Source organism: Centruroides sculpturatus, unplaced genomic scaffold (genome assembly GCF_000671375.1).
Source record: "Centruroides sculpturatus isolate CEXI.00-Female unplaced genomic scaffold, Cexi_2.0 scaffold169, whole genome shotgun sequence".
Classification (NCBI taxonomy): domain Eukaryota; kingdom Metazoa; phylum Arthropoda; class Arachnida; order Scorpiones; family Buthidae; genus Centruroides; species Centruroides sculpturatus.
The window spans coordinates 866,617-888,147 of record NW_019384492.1 but is presented as its reverse complement, the minus strand read 5'-3'; the positions used below and the strand labels follow the sequence as shown (position 1 = coordinate 888,147).

General features: G+C 30.5%; 1 protein-coding gene across 3 annotated transcripts; it reads left to right on the top strand.

Annotated features, from left to right (window-relative positions):
- The first annotated feature begins 289 nt into the window (after positions 1-289).
- Positions 290-20,979, top strand: LOC111621830 (mediator of RNA polymerase II transcription subunit 30-like). Of its 3 annotated transcripts, XM_023364092.1 has the most exons (5): positions 290-324; positions 409-779; positions 10,742-10,903; positions 11,031-11,144; positions 20,772-20,978. In XM_023364092.1, exons 2-5 carry the CDS (start codon positions 453-455, stop codon positions 20,868-20,870), a joined length of 702 nt encoding a protein of 233 aa, XP_023219860.1. In that variant the 5' UTR covers positions 290-324; positions 409-452; the 3' UTR covers positions 20,871-20,978. The 3 variants fall into 3 exon arrangements, with proteins under 3 accessions (XP_023219860.1, XP_023219861.1, XP_023219859.1); XM_023364093.1 differs by lacking the exon at positions 290-324 and having other exon boundaries at positions 331-779; positions 11,043-11,144; positions 20,772-20,979; XM_023364091.1 differs by lacking the exon at positions 290-324 and having other exon boundaries at positions 331-779.
- The last annotated feature ends 552 nt before the right edge of the window (positions 20,980-21,531 follow it).

The following is a 21,531-nucleotide window of genomic DNA, read 5'->3' as shown; positions in this document are numbered from 1 at the left end:
ACTTGTAGTATATATGGGATATAAAAAATATCTGTGTCCTGCCTATCTACGACTTATAAGTAACTTGGCTCGTTAATGAAAAGTTTGGGTACATCAACCTACAGAATGTACAGTATTTATTAAACTTGTCTTTCTCGATATTTGTTCTTTTTATTTTTCAATTTTTTAAAATTTTCTCCATCAAATATATTTTTTATTAATAAGTTTATTATTTGATGGAATTTATAAAAACAATAATTTTTTATATATACAGTATATAAAAGACAAAACAATTTTGTGCTATTTAATAAGAACGTCATTTTCCATAATCGAACACCAGGTGTCGTAAGTAGAGTTGTTCAGCTTAAATTCAGCTTAGATTTTTGTTCGAGTGAAAATATATTTTATTATTAACTTTTACTACTGCAGGACAGTACAGTTTATCAATCGAGAAAACATATACTATAAACAATATGACATCTCCGTATCAGCAATCTCTGGGAAGTCAACCTCATCTGACAGTTCATCATCCACAACATTACCCTCCTGCACAGACAATGCCTCCTATGAACATGGTTCAACAGAATCAAAACTTAGGACAAGTTGTTGCTCCCGATGGACAGTCGGGAATGGTGGATCCTTCGGGTAATGTCGGTCCTCCAGCTGGTGTGCCACCCAATCAACCTGCACAGCCTCACAAAGACTTTAATACAGCTTTACTCTGTAGAATAGGTCAAGAAACTGTTCAAGAAATTGTTACTAAAACTACAGAATTGTTTCAGACTCTAAAGGTTCTCCAGGTGAGTAATTATTTTCAAACAAGAATTTATTTTACATTATCAACTATTGTAAAATCGAAACATTCCTAAGTATTGATCTAGTAAACAACAAAATACCTTTTCCCCATATACAGTAAGACCCCACTTAATGCTGATTTGATATAATGCTGTCTGCTCAAAGCCTAAAAAACAGCTTAAAATTTACGCTGATTTAAATTATCGTGGCATTTATTGATTCTTACATAATACGATTATTTACGAACATGGACCAATCAGAAAAAGATGGCAAAAAGGTGTACTTTCTTAAAATATATGTTTGTTTGGTGCAATTTTGAAAAAATATAATGTCATGGATGTCATAGGCAATACCGGTTTTGCTTGGCAAGAATTAACTGATAAATGCACGAATGAACAAATGAACAAAGAAGTTATGGTGAAGGTATCCAAGAATTCTCAACGAGGAGAACCTATTGCTGTATTGTTAGTTTGATCAAACTCAATCTAATGGATACAGCAGGACTAGGAGATGTAGATAAACAGGATATTGAGGAGTTACTGCAGATTTCTGATGAGAGTCTTATCAACAATGACTTTCAAGTCCTGGCAGAACAAGGAATTCATGTCAAACTGGAAAATAAAGATTCTAAAAATGAAGAACCCATAAAATTTCTGTACAGATTTCCTNACGGACCAATCAGAAAAAGATGGCAAAAAGGTGTACTTTCTTAAAATATATGTTTGTTTGGTGCAATTTTGAAAAAATATAATGTCATGGATGTCATAGGCAATAGTTTTGCTTGGCAAGAATTAACTGATAAATGCACGAATGAACGAAGTGTGGAAGAAGTTATGGTGAAGGTATCCAAGAATTCTCAACGAGAAGAGCCTATTGCTGTATTATTAGTTTGATCAAACTCAACCTAATGGATACAGCAGGACTAGGAGATGTAGATAAACAGGATATTGAGGAGTTACTGCAGATTTCTGATGAGAGTCTTATCAACAATGACTTTCAAGTCCTGGCAGAACAAGGAATTCATGTCAAACTGGAAAATAAAGATTCTAAAAATGAAGAACCCATAAAATTTCTGTACAGATTTCCTTAGTAAAAGTTTGGTAATGATAACCAAAATTGTCAATCAAACTGTAGCAAATGATGTAGATTTTGAAAGGAATGTAAAAGCAAAATGTGGCATTTTGGATGCGATCTTTTCAGGGCTGTGGAGTCGCGTAAAAATCTACCGACTCTGACCAGGGGCGGACTTGTTACCGAAAGAGACCCGGAAATTCTGATGTCATCACGTGACCTCAGAATAAAAGTTTCAATAAATAGAGTTCTAATAAAGATAGAATGTAGAAACTTTTTATTNAGGAGATGTAGATAAACAGGATATTGAGGAGTTACTGCAGATTTCTGATGAGAGTCTTATCAACAATGACTTTCAAGTCCTGGCAGAACAAGGAATTCATGTCGAACTGGAAAATAGAGATTCTAAAAATGAAGAACCCATAAAATTTCTGTACAGATTTTCTTAGTAAAAGTTTGGTAATGATAACCAAAATTGTCAATCAAACTGTAGCAAATGATCTAGATTTTGAAAGGAATGTAAAAGCAAAATGTGGCATTTTGGATGCGATCTTTTCAGGGCTGTGGAGTCGCGTAAAAATCTACCGACTCTGACTCCAACTCCGACCAGGGGCAGACTTGTTACTGAAAGAGACCCGGAAATTCTGATGTCATCACGTGACCTCAGATTAAAAATTTCAATAAATAGTGTTCTAATAAAGATAGAATGTAGAAACTTTTTATTTCAAAGCTAAAAGACTCCTCTAAGTAATATATAAATATGTATTCGATAATTTTTACTTTTCCGGCTGTTATATATAACAGAGGATATATAACAAAGTGTAACGCTCAGTCAAAAAAATGACCCCTCCCAAATTTTTACATTTTTGGACTCAGAACACCTTTAAATTTCGAGTTAATTAAGCAAAAGATTCGAGGTTTTTTCTATATGTGGGGATGTTAGACTGTGTGGGGGGGCATGATTTTGTTCACCCTGTTTGAAGCCTAATAATTTCTGTGGTCAAAGTGGTCAGAATCAGAGTCAGATGGTTTAACACAGGAGTTAGTTATTAAGCGTCAAAGTGGTTGAACTAAATCGTGTCCCCATACACATTCTAACGGTTTTACTGTACTATTATAAAATGACAAAAAAAACCTTACTTTGAGGGTAGAGACGAGTTTTATTTTATTTTTTTAAATTTTGAATGCTAATAACGAGTAAAATATTCATTAAGACACATGACACATGACCCCTTTTATGTCATCACCCTGTCGACCTTTAATTAAGAACCAAAATTTAATAGTATTAATGCCCCTTTATATGCAAGCTACATTGCCACATTTTGTTTCTTAAACTTTACCCATTCTGAGATATTGTTTAATATCTTAGAACAGAAAATAAAGAAACTAAACAAATTAGATGCCAACACACACACACAATTTTTCCCCTTTTATTGACTTTTTTGAGGGGTTCAGGAGGTCTCCAAACGTGTAGATTTGCAAAAAAAAAACATGGAGGGTCAAATTTGACACGATTCCAATACTTTTCCATTTTATATACATAACAAGTTGGTAATTAAAAAGGAGTCGGAGTCAGCGGATTTTTTGACGACTCCGACTCTGGCTAAAATGCAAAATAACTTCAAGACTCTGACTCTACAGCCCTGGATCTTTTGCTACCAACATTTGCTTAAGGAAAGAAAAAAGCAACAAATGAAACTTCACGACTTTATTGCAAAAAACAAGAATTTCAGAAAAGTCAGGACCTTCATCACAAAAAATGAACTATTAATATAGAAAAAATGAACTAATTAATATATTATTATACATTTCTGTGTGCATATGTTATTTAACATATATTATTATACAAATTAAAATAAAAATAACTTAAAATTAAAGTAAAATTTTTTTCGGTCATGTGTTCCCCTATCCCTGTTTACTCTATGTTAAAATGACTTTGTTTAATGCTGTTTTGTTTAATGCTCTGTTGTCTAGGAACACATTCCCCAAGCTGGGTCTTAGTGTACTAGTACAAGTCAAAATTTTGTCCAAAAGTAGGGGTTTTGATTTATATAGTGAGTATAAAGTGTAAACTTTTATCAGAGTTGCAAACAAGTAAACAGCACTCGTAACGATTACTGTGAATTAGTTATCGTACATCAGTCTGCCACAAATATTTTAAACTAAAATTCATGTTTAGCTAATTTATTTATCATTGAGATTAAGATGATAAAAATTCAGTATGAATGAACTTTACGGGCAGGTCAAAGTTTCTCAATTTTTGAGTCAGAGTTGCAAGTTTGTGAAATGAAATGCATTATAAGATCATTGTGTGACTTGTTAGTGAGCTTCAACTAGGTCTCACATATACAATGTTTCATAAATGATGGAACAAAAGAACAGCTATTTTTGTTAGCCTCAAAGAAGAGGTTTTTCTGGTGTAGAGTAACTTGCAGTCGTGAGCAGATAAACACCTATCTTTGTTTTTGCATTTTATGTTTTTTTTTTATCTATTTTAACATATATATGTTGCAGCTGGATTGTTAAATTAGCCACTTTACAAAATGTCTAGCCATTTATTACAAAATGATGCTGTTTAATCAAAGCTAACTAATGTTCATCCTCTTTGTAAAATGGCTGAATGTTAACCAAATCCTGTCAAATTGAATGACATTTTACATTTTATAATATGGCTTGCCAAATGATTAGCCACTTTACAATGAGGTGTTAGATAAACGGTCAGATTGTGATATTTACTTCTGTTTCTTACCACTTGAGCACTAAGTAACATTGCCAGATTTGACCACCAAAATGGGTTACTCTTGTTTTAGTTTGGTGTAAAAAAATTATTTGGCACATTGCCTACTTTTTGGGCTACAAAAATTTGACTTGGCTATGTAAATTATTTCATTGTTTGTTTCAGTCTAGAAGAGTAATACCTTTCTCTATTCGTGTCACCTTAAGACATAATTTTATGTTAAAATGGGAAAATGGGCAAAGTGTTCTCAGATATAAAGAAATATCTTAGTCAACTATCAAATTAAATAATTGTGGTTTGATAGGTCATTTTAGTAGCTATTAAGATTATTATACAAGAAAATTAATTTTTATAGTCTGTGTTAGCAAGATCATTTGTTGCATAATTCATTGCATTCTTTGCCACCAATGATGAAAAAGTTGTAAAAGACATAGAAAATATTCAATATGATATAATTTGTTCAGAGTGTCGAAATGAACAGTGGAGCTCATTAGTGTTGGTCCTGCTTTAAACCTGTTTATGTTATTAATGGATTGTCTGAAAGCAATGAAGGTTATGGGTCGAAGATTATCTGTTTTATATGCAAAAGCAAGCATAATGTGAAAGAAAGTAAAAATTTAATCTCTGTGTGCTAAGACATATTTTGTATTAGACAGCACTATGTACTGTTGGTATACTTTACTTTTTTTGGTCATAATGCATTATCTTGTTTGGTCTGCTACGTCTGTGTGTGGCATGTTGTCTCTTCTCATTCATCTTTTCTTCGTGTTACATCTAACTGTATATTTCTGTGTGTTGCTAGATTCATTTATTTGCTTCATTTTCTGACACAATATACAAATTGAAAGAGAAATGCATAAAGAAGTTAAATGAGCTGCAGAGAAGATGATTGATGAGGCCACTAAGAAACTTCCCCTATTAGATATTGGAAAAAATATTTTTATTGATGTACCAAAAATAGATCATGGTCCTTTAGATACCAAAAATATTATGGAAAAAATTGTTGATTTCAGAAGGAGTTTACAAGGTAGGGACTAAATCTGGAATAATTAAAAATTAGTTCTGTTCTTACATTACAACAGTCATCAAATGATTATAATGGTGAAATACTAGAAAGATCAATATTGCTGTGAGAAGTCTTGACTAACCAATCATTAGTTGGTGATGAAGGATTTCAAAAATGCTCAAGAAAACCTGTGAAAAATCAGTGCCTCACTAATAAATGTGCATGTTTTAAAAAGAAAGTTTTTTGCAGATCTAAATGTCAGTTTAGTTTATCTTGCATTAATAAATAATATATCTATTTGATACGTTTAATATTATTTTGTAACTATTGAAGAAATTTAATGGCTTTAAAGTGTTTTCTTATTTTTATGATGTATAATTTAATTTTGCACTGTTTAGTATGTCAAACTACTACTCTTTATTTACATCATTATTTTACAAAAGTGTTATTAATTATAATAAAGTACCTAAACATTAAGAACACAGTAGTACCTTAGGATATGAAATTAATCTGTTCCAAAACTGAGATCGTATCATGAAAATGTCGTAAGGTGAATCATTTTTCCCCATACGATTACATGTAAAACCAAATAATTCATTCCAACACGAAAAACACACTCAAATTAAAGCTAAGTAGTACATTGAAAAAAAATAACTTTAGTAAGGAAAACACTGAAAAATGTGTTTTGTAGTTGTAAATGTATAAATAACCATAATAGAATAATAATTGATAAAAAAAAATGTAAAAAAAATGTAGTTTTATTTGCACTTTACTTTTGAGGATAGACAACAGTGGAGGTGTAAACTGGTGGCCGAAGAGAGGGAGAAGGAAAATGATACTAAAACTTAACTTACATAACAAAATATAACAATAACTTAAAAAAAATTAGTGTTAAGTTATTTTTATCTTTTCTGTTTTATATATTTTTCACTGCTTTTTGCTTTCTTTCGTTCACTTTCACTGGATAGAGGTCACTTGGTAAAATATCTATCCAAAGAGGTTTGGCTTTGCCTTCTTTTTAAAATGTTTCTAAAATGATTTAGGCAAATGCCATTACTCTGAGCAGCAATATGGCCAGTGTGAACCTATTCGGGATGTTTCTTTTCAGTAAAATCAGTCACTTTCTGATAATAAATAAGATTTCCTTTATCAAGAGCAATCTTTCCACGACAAAGCAAACATGCAGACTGAGACCGATGAACAGAAGTGAATAAAAAATGGCGCTGCAGACTAATGTAACGTTATATGGTGAGTTTTTGTTCGTATCGTGGAGCAAAAATATGTTTGAATTTCATGTTGTATCCTGAAAATTTCGTATGCTGTACCATTCGTATCTTGAGGTACTGCTGTACTTAATAGCAATATATGTTTTTAAAGATTTTAAATTACCAATGAACAATTCAGTTGATTAGATAATATAAATAATTATATTTTTTCTTAAAAGTAGGAAGTAATTCAAATACATTTATAATTTATAATTTTCAAGTTTATAAATAAATATATATATAATTTTCATTTATAATTTTCCATTTATAATTTTCAAGTTTATAAATAAATAATTTCGATTATGCAATATATATTTTTTTACTTCTAATATTTTTGTCCTTAACCTTATTGAATAATTCACATTTCAGTGAAGTGGCTGAAATTTCTGCTGCTTTACAATACAGCTAAATGTAGCCAGCTGCATTGTAGAACACAATGTAACAACAAACCAGCTGAACATTACTTAGCTTTATTACAAAATGGCACCATTTAATCAAATGCTGGACTCTTTATAAAGCTGCTAAATTAACAATCCAGCTGCAAATTATACATAAATATACATTTTTTTTTATTTTATTGTAACTTAGTAGTTGAAAAGAAAGATGGATATAATTGAAAGACAAGATATTGTCAATAGAATCAAGTGGTGAGAAAACAGTGGAGGATATACATCAGTATTTCCCAACATGGGGCAATTCGATTGTTAACAGGGGCAATTCGAAAATGGACTCATCCAGAGTTTAAGTTAACCATATAGCCATTGTATATGTTGGGGGGAATAAGAATTTTAGAAAGGCTTAGGTGGGGCATAGCACAAAAAAGGTTGGGAAACACTGATGTATATTGTCATTGTATGAAGATTTTCAAAATCCTCTTGTAGCATAAGTTTTATGTGACCATGAACTGAAACAAACTTTTATTTATATACTAAATGAAATTGGAAGTGACATAGGAATGGGAAAAGAGCAATTCTATTATATTTTCAACTTCTGTTTACACTTTGATTTTATGAACAATATAACTTCTAAAAAATAAAAGAATTCCTTGATGTTTGGCAAACAACAAATGTACTTGATATTATTCTGTTCTTGCAAAATACTATCTAAAGCTACTATCAAAATTTTCTACTATTAGTTACACCATGTTGCAAGTAAAGTTATTTCACAAAAAGTTCCTTAAATATAATAATTCCTAATTATATTATACATATTATATTTACATTAAATTGATGGTTTATTTTTACATTAAAATATCTGTATTGCTTATTGAACAGTTGCACAAAGTGATACAATTTACATAGTTGATCATCAACTACATAACTTTGTATCAGGAGACTTATCTGAGGGAATAGAGCAACTCTTGTGACCTGCTCAAGAAGAGACTCATTGTTGAAACACTGTACTACCTATACCTCAAACTATTTCCATTGTACATCATTGATGCAAATTACAATAAGTAAAGATGCTGTGTCAAGTAAATAAATTCAATATATGACAGTATTTTGTTATCATATATTGAATTTATTGGTATTGTTGTAGTACTATGTTATGTAAACTATTAATATTAGAGGTGCTTATTTTGGCTTAATTATGTTTACCAGTAGATCTGATGTATAATAGTTTTTACCAAGGTAATTTATTGAAGGTTTTTAGCAGTTCTTGTGTCCTGTGTAAATCCTTTTGCCTAAATCCCATTTTGTATATTATATGCTGAAGAATATTATGGTTACTCCACACTGATATCTCTAACTTATCATGGTGGTGGGGTTTATGTGTTTCGATGACCCGAGGGCTTAACTGGTAATAGCCATGGCTACTGGTAGGGTCACCCATGCAGGAAAGGTTGCAGGTGAGGTCAGAGTAAGGAGTATCCTGGTCCTCCCAGGTTGGGGGTTGGGTAAAGGATTAACAACCCTCCTGCAAAAAGAGCTTTTGTTAAAAATGGAATAAAGTGGAAAGAGGCATCTGTGCCTCGTGTTAAAAGATGTGAACGTGAGGTGACATTCCAGTGTATGGATTGTTTAGGACTGTCTGAGTTGGAAGAGCAACAGTTGTTGAATGTGATGCATGAAGGGAAGGTATTGTTTTCATCTGAAACAAAACATAAGAGCAAGTGCTTGGATGAGTGGGAGGGATTTTTATATGTATCTTCTGGTGTACTTGCAAGAGAATTTGGTAATCATGGAGTGAACTCTATGTTAGTCCCTGTCTGAAAGATTGTGTTAACCTTCTAGAGTTAGTTAATGACAGGATTGTCTGGTTGAGAATGAAAGTAGGGTGTACAAGGTTACTGTGTGTTGGTGTGTATGCTCCAGTTGAGTCCAGGGTGTTTGGAGAAAAGGATGAATTCTGGAGTGTTCTGTTGGATGTCTTGAATGAATGCAAGACAAATGAAAGGATTATTGTTAGGTGATATGAATGCGCATATAGGTAATCCATTATCTCTGGCACAATTTTAATGCAATGGACCATAAAGAAGCAGAAGTAAGTTGGAAACAACTTATTATACTTAGAAGCTGGTATGACATTATGAACATAAGGCTTCTGGAGCAATATGTCATTTACAAATGAAAAAAGCATCGTAACATCATTAGTGCTCAGGACTTGATAGAACTGGACACCAGATGGAAAGGAGTATTGCAAACAAAATTGGGAGGATATAATTAAATGTTCACAAGATAGAAAAATGAAGGAGGAAGTGTGATATAAAAAAGAATGAAAAGTTAATACTTTTAGCAGCAGCAAAATGAGGTTAATACAGTAGACCCCCCTATAACATGGGTTCATATAATACAGATTCATATAACACGGCGAAAAAATTGCAATTGTGTTCGTATAAACACGCTAAAAGAGACTCGCATAATACGGTAAAACATCATCGCTGACTCATGTCGCGACAGGATTGGTCGAATCTAGACCAATAGCAGATATTGCACAAACTGTTGAGTTTAAACGAGCACTGGACCTACTAAAAAACATTTATTATTTAACGTCCATAAAAATTATATTTATATTAATGATGTTTCCAAAGTTCAGCAAATTTTTTGTGCCATTTGATGCCATCAGCAAATCATTTGATGACGTAATTGGGAAGCACACATTTGAATTTTAAATTTGTTTTCTCACCAGAAATTCAAAGTTACCTGAAGAATAATCTTTTCAGTTCGAAAATGTTAGTAACGAACTATTTATTTGGTTTTTGCGTTTTTTGTTGTCGTGGGAGAACACACCAGTAACAGGTTTGAAGATTTTGTTAAATGCATTAAAGATGATTTCACCCATATCCGTTGAATTGGAAAGGGCATTTTCAGTAGCAGTACTTTTCATTATTAAAATAATAACCAGATTGAGTGATTGGAGTATTGACCATCTTCGGTTTTCAAAATCTTATAAAAATTTACAATAATATTTTGTATTATGTTTTATTTAAAAAAATGAAAATTACCTTCTAAGTTATAAGTTTGATCTAAGTTCATTTTTTCTTTAAATTTTCAATTCAATTCAAAGGTATTTTTTTTTGTAAGCAGTTTTCAACAAACTTTAATAACTTTTTTCTATTTGTGAAAATTTCTATGTAATTCAAAGGTAATTTTAATATATATTTTACACAGCATTATTAATATTATGATTTTGGAGGTTGCAGAATGTATTAACTTACTTTTAAAAATGAAAAATAATTATATCATTTGATTTCAAGATATCTTTTATATTTTAAAAATAATTAATTATATCCTGGATCCTGGGAAACATTTCATTTTTTTCCATAATCCCAGGACAAGCAAAAGACCAGGAAATGAGAAACCCTAGTTATTACTGTATACAATATATATAAATATTTAAGATTAGAGTTTATTATATTATTTTTTAAAATAACTTATTTTTTTTCAGCCTCCTAATGGCACAGCACAGAGTTTAAGTTCTCTGGATGATAAAAAGAATAAACTTCAGGAAAGTTTAAAAAGCATTGGAATGCTTTTTAAAAGACTAAGACGAATTCATGAAAAGTGTAATGAAAATTGTGCAACAGGAATGGAATATACTCATATAGAAGTTAGTTGCTTTCATTGATTGCTGTTTTTTAATTTTTGTTTGATTTAAATGTTTTTTTCTGTTTTATGTTAATTTTTAATTATTATTATTGTTATTAAAGCGATATGTTGTAATAAAAATACTAAAGTTTTCTTCACAGAGTCTTATTCCTATGAAAGATGAAATAGACAATAGACAAGAAGATAGAAAAATCTCAGATACTGTAAAATATCTATCAGAAGAACACAAAGAACTTGCTGAGGTAACAATTTAAATTAACACTGGTTTTCTATATACAGGCTATGTTAGGAGTTATTTTAGGATGATGTAACTTATAGGAAAATGAAATTTAGAAATACAGCATGCTCATAAATTAAATCAATAATTCTTAACCTAAAATTGACTACTGAAATAATTTTTAGTTACTTTTTGAGGATCTAGAAATCACCAAAAAGCATTAAAATTTGAAGAAAACTATAAAGTTTTGTTCTTCAAAAAATTTATATTTTTTTTATTAAACTATGAAACATAGGAAACATTTAAATTACTGTATTTTCAAATGTATTTTCCATGATTATGTGTGTTTAAAAGATAACTTGAAAAAGGATGTGAGTTATGTGATGGGGTGGGTTAAATGCTGATTTAAATTGCAATATGAACCATGTAACTCTGTACCCTGTAAACCAGGGATAGTCAACCTTTTTATATTTACCGCCCATTTTTGTATCTTTGTTGGTAGTAAAATTTTCTAACTGCCCACCAGTTCCACAGTAAGTTAACTTAACACAACTGCAAAGTACTTGTAATTTTTCAGTGGCTGTTTAGTAAAAATATGAAATTAAATTTATCTTTTTATTTATATTTTGCATATGTTTATAATACACAGAAATTTTTTGCCACTGCATCAAATGTTTTTTTTATGTCAAACTGAAAAAAGTAGCTAAATCTGACAACGCTGACTCACCACAAAACGAGCTCAACTCGAATGATGGCCACTGTTACAGTACAACCTGCTCTGTCAGTGAGTCACAGATGCGCAGTGATAATGGAAAGTAGCTTCAGCATCAGACCACCATGAAAGCTCAAATCGTCCACTAGTGGGCAGTAGGGACCAGGTTGACTACCACTGTTGTAAACCCTGTGGGTATAGATGAATGGTTGTTCCATAGCTAGAAGGTATACAGTGATGTATGTTAGGCAAATTTTTATTTTGTTCTATCAATTTTCTGCAGATAATACACATGAAAATACAGTATGATATTCTAGTAAAGACTGTTTTTATGTATTGCTTCATATATAAAAAATTTGATAAAACTTTTAAACTTAGTGAATGAATCCTGTTTTGAAATGTTTGGAAATTACTGAGGATTTTGGAAATTTGGATTTGGTTGGATGGGGGATTTGATAGTCGAATGATATTTGGTGGGATAGATTTGTAGTAATATCTGTAATTTTTACAGCAAATATAATATTGGTACAATTAATAATTAACTGTGTTTTGTAGCTCATTCTGACAGTTCACACTAAAAACAAATTGAACACAATATTGCATTTTCTTAGAATGGTAACTTGTCTCATTTTCAATCTCACATATTTATTTCATCATTTGAAAAAACAACACAATCAAAGTCCTGATGGTGCTATTTTTACAAGTTACTACCATTTTTTCAAGTGTCTTGTAAAAATAATTTAATAACAAGAAGAAAAATGTTTGATAATAAAATGTGCAATGTATTTGAATAAGTAATGAATTTAAGTCTGGATTTATGATTTATAGACATTATAAATTGTTTAACCTTTAAATATATAGTGTCATATATATATTTTGTATAACTTTACTGAATAAGATTATTAAATTAACTAATACAAAGAGCTAATTTAATTTAATGAATTTGGTATTAAATTAATTTGATACTAGGTTTAAATTTTTATTATCTGATAAAAAGTTAAAACTTGATTTATTAAAAAGGCATTGTGCAGTTCAATTGATTCTGTAGAAAATGTCATTTCTGTTTGAAAAAATTTTTCTACAAGATAAATTCTATACAAAGGGATCTAAATGATATAGATATTTATCTGAATGCATTTTTCCAACAAATGAGAATGTAGTATAGTATAAATGAATTTTTTTCTGAAAAATAAAATTTTGGGTTTTTATTCAAATGAAAGTAAGATTTTTAGCACAAATAATCAACTGGAATTTTGTAATTTAATTTTATTTAAATATACTTTTTGATTTTACATTACTTTAAATAATAATAATTATTTTTTAAAATTGTCTCTAGAATTATTTTTTGTTAATATTTAAAGTCTTAAATAAAATATGTTTATTTAAGACTTTAAATATTAATTTTATTTTATGAAAATTATAATTAGAAGTAAAGAATTATGAACCCAGTATAATATAATAAATCAACACCATTAAACTGAATTTGTTGACTTATTAGACATGTATATAAATGCTAACTATGAGGTTTGAATTTATTACACTTTAGAATTTTTTAAACTGATAATGATGTAATTTCTCTAAAATCATTTTATCTTGAATAAAACTTGATTTTTATCAAACCAGATTGTTTTCATGAAGATCATTCTAGTTACAGAAGAATCTTGTTTTAATGGATCTCTTGGGCTGCCGAAAATGATTTATTGCTTCAAGAAACCATTATATCACGAACAACAGATTTCCCTCACACCCGGGAAAATATCCATTATTTGAAAAAATTTCTGTTTTTTTTAACCTCCTATATTTAAGAAATACAAGTACTTGAAATTATTCAGTCTCTTGAGATCTCTATTCTTTATCCTACAGAAACAGCTATGTTTGTAATGTACTGTACATACATGTAAATTATGCTGTATATGATTGTATATTATGCCATACGTGTGTATGACAAAGCTGATGAAAACTAAATACTGTAAACATAAAAACAGGCAAATTATATATGCTCATTAGCACTTTGCTTGGCTTCATGATTTGTTAAAGAAACTCGGCCATCTAGGTTTCTTTTAATGCTACTTTTCTGCCTATGCTGAAACTTGTCATATTTTGTCTTGTCACTGTATTTTACTTGTTCAACAATTCTGATGCAGACGATCAATGATCCGACACTTCCCTTCAATCTTTCCCTATTTTCTTTCCTTCCCTACTTACTATCACTTCCTCTTCTGATTTCAATTTCAACACTTCTAATTTCTTAGAGGTAAAGTCTGTGCATATACAGACAATCTCTCTGCTCTTTTAATGTAATGTAACTTGTCAGGAAGGTCTTCATGACCTGGAAAACTTGATGGCCTCACAAAATTTTGGCACAACACTTGGCCCAGCAACAGACTTTCACTAGGTGACTCCTCAATTGTATCAACCAACTGACTCTCTTCATACAATTCTTCAATTGTACATAACCCAAATGTAACAAGTGCATCATAAAACTACAAATTTCCAGAAACACCCAAATATTAACTAAACATTGAAAAACCACAAAGTTTATAATAGATTTAGGATAGAAAAAATCTGTTATTCTGAATAACAGATCTGCTAAAAGGAGGTAAAATTACATTCATTTGGTGGAACCTGGAAAAAAAATCTGTTATTCCAAGAAATCCATTGTTCCACAATCCATTAAAACCAGTTTATGTTGTATTTAGAAAGTGAAATATTTATATTGCTGCTACAGAATCATTACATTATTTTAAAATATTTCAAATTCACTTAATTTATTATTAAAATTCACACATGCAGTTGGTTTGTTTTTATTATTTGTGTGTGCTATATACATATATACAGCAGGGGTCATGCTGCATAGTGCCAAAATTGCACTTTGGCAATATTTTTATTAAAGTGGTGATGAAAATATAATACTGGTGATAAAAACCCTAGTTTGCTTGTTTCCACATTTTGCATGAAATTGATAGCGAGCCTTAATCAACACTTCACATGTAGTCATGTGCTTCAGTGCTCACTATCGCTCATTCCTCAGTGCCCAGTGAGCCCCTACACCCCTCTAAAACTATACAGCATCAAATACTCCAAGAACAGTCAAGTGGCCTACTTGAAGCTGGCATAATAGCATGGGCTAAATAGTTAAACATAGTAGTCTTAGTGGCACGACTTGCAGTTGCATGCAGCTGATTTTGGGGGCTACATCTGATGAAGGATCACATTTAGAGGTATGGTTCCTTTTGACTTTTTTTCTCCTATGGGCATGTTCTACAGCTCTGTTAAGGTCACAACAGTGTTATTCACATCTGCAATTTTACCAGTAACAACACCTGTGTATATATATACACACACAGTTTAACCACTTATCACAGGATACAATATATATATATATTGTATCCTGTGATAAGTGGTTAAACTGCATGAAGTTACTTTAGTTGGAAAAAGTAATAAGAATATATAAAAACAGTTATAAGAGTTGTATTGTGTATTCTTCCATGATCATTTTCATAATATGCATGTAAGTATAAATTCTATTGAGAACTTTTAAGAAAAATTAGCTGCTCTACAACCTTATAATAAAAACATCATTTAATAGTAAATATTATCAAATTTTTTTAGTAATTAATTGTTTAATATTTTTCAACTTTCGTATCATTTTTGTTGCTTTGATTTCTAGCTGTTAATTTTAACTAGCCATCTATGATATTTTCAAATGCTATTTACAGCTCTTTTTTTGAATTTTGGCCAGGTTGTAAAAATGCATAGTAGCAGGAACCAGTCTAGTTAATTTATTTGGATAGGGGAATGGTTGTTTGACAAATATTTGACAAATGTCACTGTGCGTTAACAATAAGAGACTGTTGAACTTTTTAAAACTTCCAGAGTCCAAACTGAGTACTGTGCATCAATCAGGAAAAATATGTGACATACAGTAGAATCTTGTTTTAACGGATTTTGGAACAACAGATTTATTCCCAAGTCCCACCAAAGCAATGTAACTTTACTTTCTTTTATTGGATCCATAACTCAGAATATTGGGTTTTTTCTAGGCCTTCTATTGTAAACATTATGCTTTTTCAATGTTTAGTTAATATTTAGGTATTTCCAGGAATTTGTAGTTTGATGATGCACTTGTTATGTATGAGATATGTATTGTACTATTGAAGAATTGTATGAAGAGAGTCAGCAGGCTGATATGATTGAGGAGGAGCTACCTAGTGAACATTCTGATGCTGTTCCAAGCTTAGTGCCAAAATTTAGCAAGGTCATTGAGTCTTTCCAAGTTGTGAAGATCTTCCTGACAAGTTTCAGCATTAATGAACAGACTGTAGTACATGAAATTGCTAATATCAAGAGATTGTATTCAATGGGCAGAAAAGTAGCATCAAAACAAATCAAGATGGACAAGTTTTTTTAATAAATCTTGAAGTCCAATGAAGTGCTAATGATCATATATAATTTGCTTTTTTTTTTTTTTGGTGCTTACAGTATATACAGTTTTTATTAGCTTTGTCATATATATATATACACACGACATAATATTGTAACATACATGTTTCTATAGAATAAAAAATAGAGATCTGAAGAGATTGAATAATTTCATGTACAGTGGTACCTCAGGATACGAACGCCCCAGCATATGAAATTTTCAGGATACGACATGAAATTCGAACATATTTTTGCTCCACGATACGAACAAAAACTCACCACACGACGTTACATTAGTTCGCAGCGCCATTTTTTATTCACTTCTGTTCGTTGGTCTCAGTCTGCGTGTTTGCTTCGTCGTGGAAGGATCTCGCTCGATAAAGGAAATCTTGAGGTATTATCAGAAAGTGACTGATTTTATTGAAAAGATACACCGCAAAAAGTTTCACAATGGCCGTATTGCTGCTCGGAGTAATGACATTTGCCTAAGTCATTTTAGAAACATTTTAAAAAGTAGGCAAAGCCAAACCTTTTTAAATAGATATTTTACCAAGTGACCTGTATCCAGTGAAAGTGCTGGTGAAAGTGAAGGAAAGACAGCAAAAAGCAGTGAATAAAAATTAAAAAAAAATAAAAAATAAAACAACATCACTAATTTTTAAAAATCTTTTCTAAGTTATTTTTAAGTTATTGTTACATTATGTTATGTAAGTTAAATTTTAGTATCATTTCCCTTATCCCTCTCTTCCGCCACCATTTTACACCTCCACCGTCGTCTATCCTCAAAGGTAAAGTGCAAATAAAACTACATTTTTTTAAATCAATTATTATTCTGTTACCATTATTTATACATTTACAACTACAAAATGCATTTTTTCAGTGTTTTCCTTACTATAGTTTTTTTAATGTATTACTTAGCTTTAATTTGAGTGTTTTTTTCGTGTTGGAACGAATTATTTGGTTTTACATGTAATCGTATGGGGAAAAATGATTCACCTTACGACATTTTCATGATATGATCTCAGTGTCGGAACAGATTAATTTCGTATCCTGAGGTACCACTGTATAGGAATTTCTTGTATATAGGAGATTAAAAACAGATTTTTTTTTTTTTGAGTGACAGATATTTTCCTTGGTGTGCAGGAAATCTGTTGTTCACAATATAACAGATTTTCAGAACAATGGATGACTTTTGGCAGTCCAAGCAATCTGATAAAATGAGATTCTATTATAATTTGTAGAAATTTCTGTGGAGGATCAGAAATATATAGAATGTTTCAAATATTTCTTTATTTATTTAACAATATACAAACATCTCTAAACCTGATATATTTGTAAATATTACATCAGGCTATCAGGCAACCTGATAGCCTGATGTAATATTGCAAACAACTGGAATATTACATCAGGCTACTTTTCTGTGATTATATTTAATTGCTGTAAAGTAGCCCGATGTAATCTGGTAGTTGTTTTGCTTATTTATTTAACAATTATTGCAAACATTATTGAGTATAATATAGTTTAGACCAGCGATTCTTAACCTGTGGTACGCATACCCCTAGGGGTACGCGATAGGTTGTTTAGGGGTACAGAAAAAAGTTAGTTATTATGGCAGAAAAAAATATATATTATATTCCAAACTAATACTATTAAAAAATTATTAGGTAAAATATGTTCCTTGCAACAATCACAACTTTATTCTACATTTTTTCATTTACTTTTTTTCTTTAATTTAAAGTTACAATATGTAAAATTAACAATACAGGTACTCACTAAATTTCTTAAATGAGGGGTACAATCTAGAGATATGACATGTCATGGGGTACACTAATGAAAAAAGGTTGGGAACCACTGGTTTAGACTAATAAAGAATTTTTAAATAAAAACAAACTTATATTTGTTTTTACACAATTCCTCTAAAATAAATTAATTAATCAAAATACAATAAAAATTTTAAATGATTTCAGTGTTATAAAGAGTTAAAATAAAATAAAAATAGCAATAGTATGTAAATGTTCCAAAATCTTTCAAATATATCAGAATATTTATTTATAATATTGTTTGCCATTTATTTATTTTATTTATTTCATTAAATTATATTTAAATAAACTTATAACATTTAATACAAGTAAATTATAATTGATATATGGAATAAATTGAAATTGAAATTTTATATATATTCCAATTTTTTTATGATAATGCAGTCAGAAGATGGGTTTCAAAAAGCCAAAAAATGTTTTGTTACATATTAGTAGATTTTACAAGTTTTTGAACATTTGTTTAAATAATAAAGCCAATTTAAAATACAGTGTGTTTACTTTAACATTTATCCAGGTTCCAAAGAAATCTTTTCAGTTGTGCTCAAGTACTGTATATGCAGATGGTACATTAGTGTCAATGCAATGTTTATAGTAAAATATGTGAGATCGCAAGTTGATGTGAAAAATTTAGAAAATTTTTTTTGTAAGCTTAATCCTCTGTCCTGATAGTTAGAAAAACATTGCTTGAAAATGGAGTGAATGACAGCACTTCCTGTCAACAAATGTTAGAGAATTCTAACAACAGACTGTCAAATGATAACAATTTGATGTTAAGAGAGAGAAAGTTAAACATTGATCGAATAAACAGAGTAATCTTGCAAGTCCACAACCAAATATGGGCATGACGCTGCAACCAAGTGAAACCTCTGAACCAACACCTGTGAAATGAACCTTCATCTCTAACAATAGCTGATCACATGATTTACTTTCCCAGGCTAACAAGGATAAAAGGAGGCAGATGCAAGAGTTTGGTGGTGGCATACTTGGAAGAGGTGGAAATACATAGACATAGGTGAAGGTAGTGAACATCCCGAGTAAAGATAGAGGAGTTCAATCCACCAACTACCTGGTAGACCATATGCAGTGGACCTCGGCAGACCAATGCCACATCAAGGGAACAATGCCATACAGAATCTACTGATTCAACTTCCATCTGTCACCAAGTGATCTCAGGGCAATGACCATATACCAGACATGGGCAAATGTGGCTCCAAGAGCTGCATGAAGCTCTTTTTGAGCTCTTGCTGAAAGTGTTAATTTCTGCTTTTTATTATTATTCAAACAATTTTATTTCCTCAATTTTGTGAAAATATGTTTATTAAAAAAAATTCTATATTTGTTTTATATTATATTTATATTACATAATAAAATTGCGGTACAGAACTGCAGTACAGAATAAAAAGTACAGAACTGTGGCTCCCATGCATTTTGCAAAACCTACAGTACATTTCGGCTCCCACTGAACTCTTGCTTGCCCACTCCTGCCATATACTCCTCCACCCACTGAGAAGATAGCACTCTCCATCTGAGGTATTTCTGCAAGCCAATGTTTGTAAACTCTCTCTGATTCGAGATGCAATTTCTCAGATAAGCCCAGCACACACTTGCAGCATAAGTAGTGGAATAGTCGCAATGCCTTGTAATATTTGATAATATCCTCATGTAATTGCTATATTTAGTCATATAGCTTGTATTTTCTCATGTATCCTAGCTTAGATATATATTAAAATTATGTTTGTTAAACATGTTTGCCTGTCTCTCAGTCGGGAAATGGACACCCTTTTGACTTACTCACATGCACTCCCACTTGACAGTTTAATCATCCCTTCTATTCACATTTATTTAAGATCTGTGAGTTAGAACATGTGTATTTATCCTAACTGGTGTCAGTTCTTGACCAGAAATGGCTATTGTTCAATTTGCATGTTTCCGATAAACTCCAAGCCAGACATTGAGATTGGGTTTCACCAGCCTGTGCCGGTAAGTGGTCATTAGGGATCGCCCCCTTGGCTTATCTCACAAATATATTAATTCATTGAAGAAAGAGACATTTATAAATTATTTAGTGGTTCCATGGCAATATATAAAATTCTAATCATAAGAACATGATGCAAATTAAAAATGTGATCTTGACAAACCATGTGTGATACACAATGTCAATGGCTTTATAAAAAGACCAACATCATGCAGTTGGCTAATTGGTGAAGTACTATTACAGTACAATGCCTTACACTTGTGAATGCAAAATGATTATACTTTCACAATTGCATGAGCAGTGCACATACTCATGCAATACTGGAAATATCTTTTTGTGCCTGGATAAAGGTTAAAGTGAACACTGTATAAGATTTAATGAAAAATAATTTATGCTTATTACACTTCATTGATATAAAATAATACAAAATATCAGAACAAAGTATTTCAGAACAAAAAAGTCAGAACAAGAAAGAATTTCATTTATCTATAAATAAATGAAGTTTTATAAGTTTTTTTCTTATATTTTTGATTCAATTAAGAAAGGCCATAAATATTTGATGTTTTAAGTATAATATATATTGTTCCAACATTTTTTTATTATTATTATTATTTTTTGTTAATATTTTGAGTCCTGCAGATTAAATATTTTAAATATATTAAATAAGTTTAATCATAAAATATTTGAAAATTATTTTGAAACTGATAATTTTTTTAATTACAGCAAGTTGTTTTAAAAAATAGGCAGCTGAAAGAGATTATGGACAGTCTAAGGAGTTTAATTTGGGATATCAATACAATGTTAACTATGAGAAAATTATGATTTTAATAATTATAATGATAGATATTAAGTTTTGTTTTTTGCTTTGAAAGAAACACTATGTTTTATAAAATATACAGTTAATATAAATTTTTTGTACATTTTTCTTTAATATGATTTATATCATATTAACAATTTACTTTTTGAAAGTTAATATATCATTTTCTGTTAAACTTGAATTCTTGACAAAATATATATACACAGGATTATCAATTCTGTGTATATGTAATCAAATTTTTCATGCTTTGTTTTTAAATTGTTATGAAAAGATCAAGATATAAAGATTTTCTTTAAATTTCATCTTTGAATCAGTATAAAAATTTTGTAAATTACATTAGAAAAAAGATGTATAAAAAATATTGTCACATTTGTGTTTGACATTCTAAAAATCTTTGTAGAATATCATAATGTATACATTACCAAAGTAAATAAAATAAAATAAAAATTTATTGATTTATAATTTTGTATGTTTGTGATAACAATATACCACACATTCCTATGTTCAATCAATTTAAATTTGTAAGGTTTGCCGACGTTGAGGGGGAAAAAGTCTATCTCACGTCAGAATGAGCCTAAGGGAAACCGCGTATGTAGGCGGTGGCGAAGGAGGCAAATGATGTACAAGTGTTTTACAAGATAAAACCCGTTTATTTGTTCGAATTCA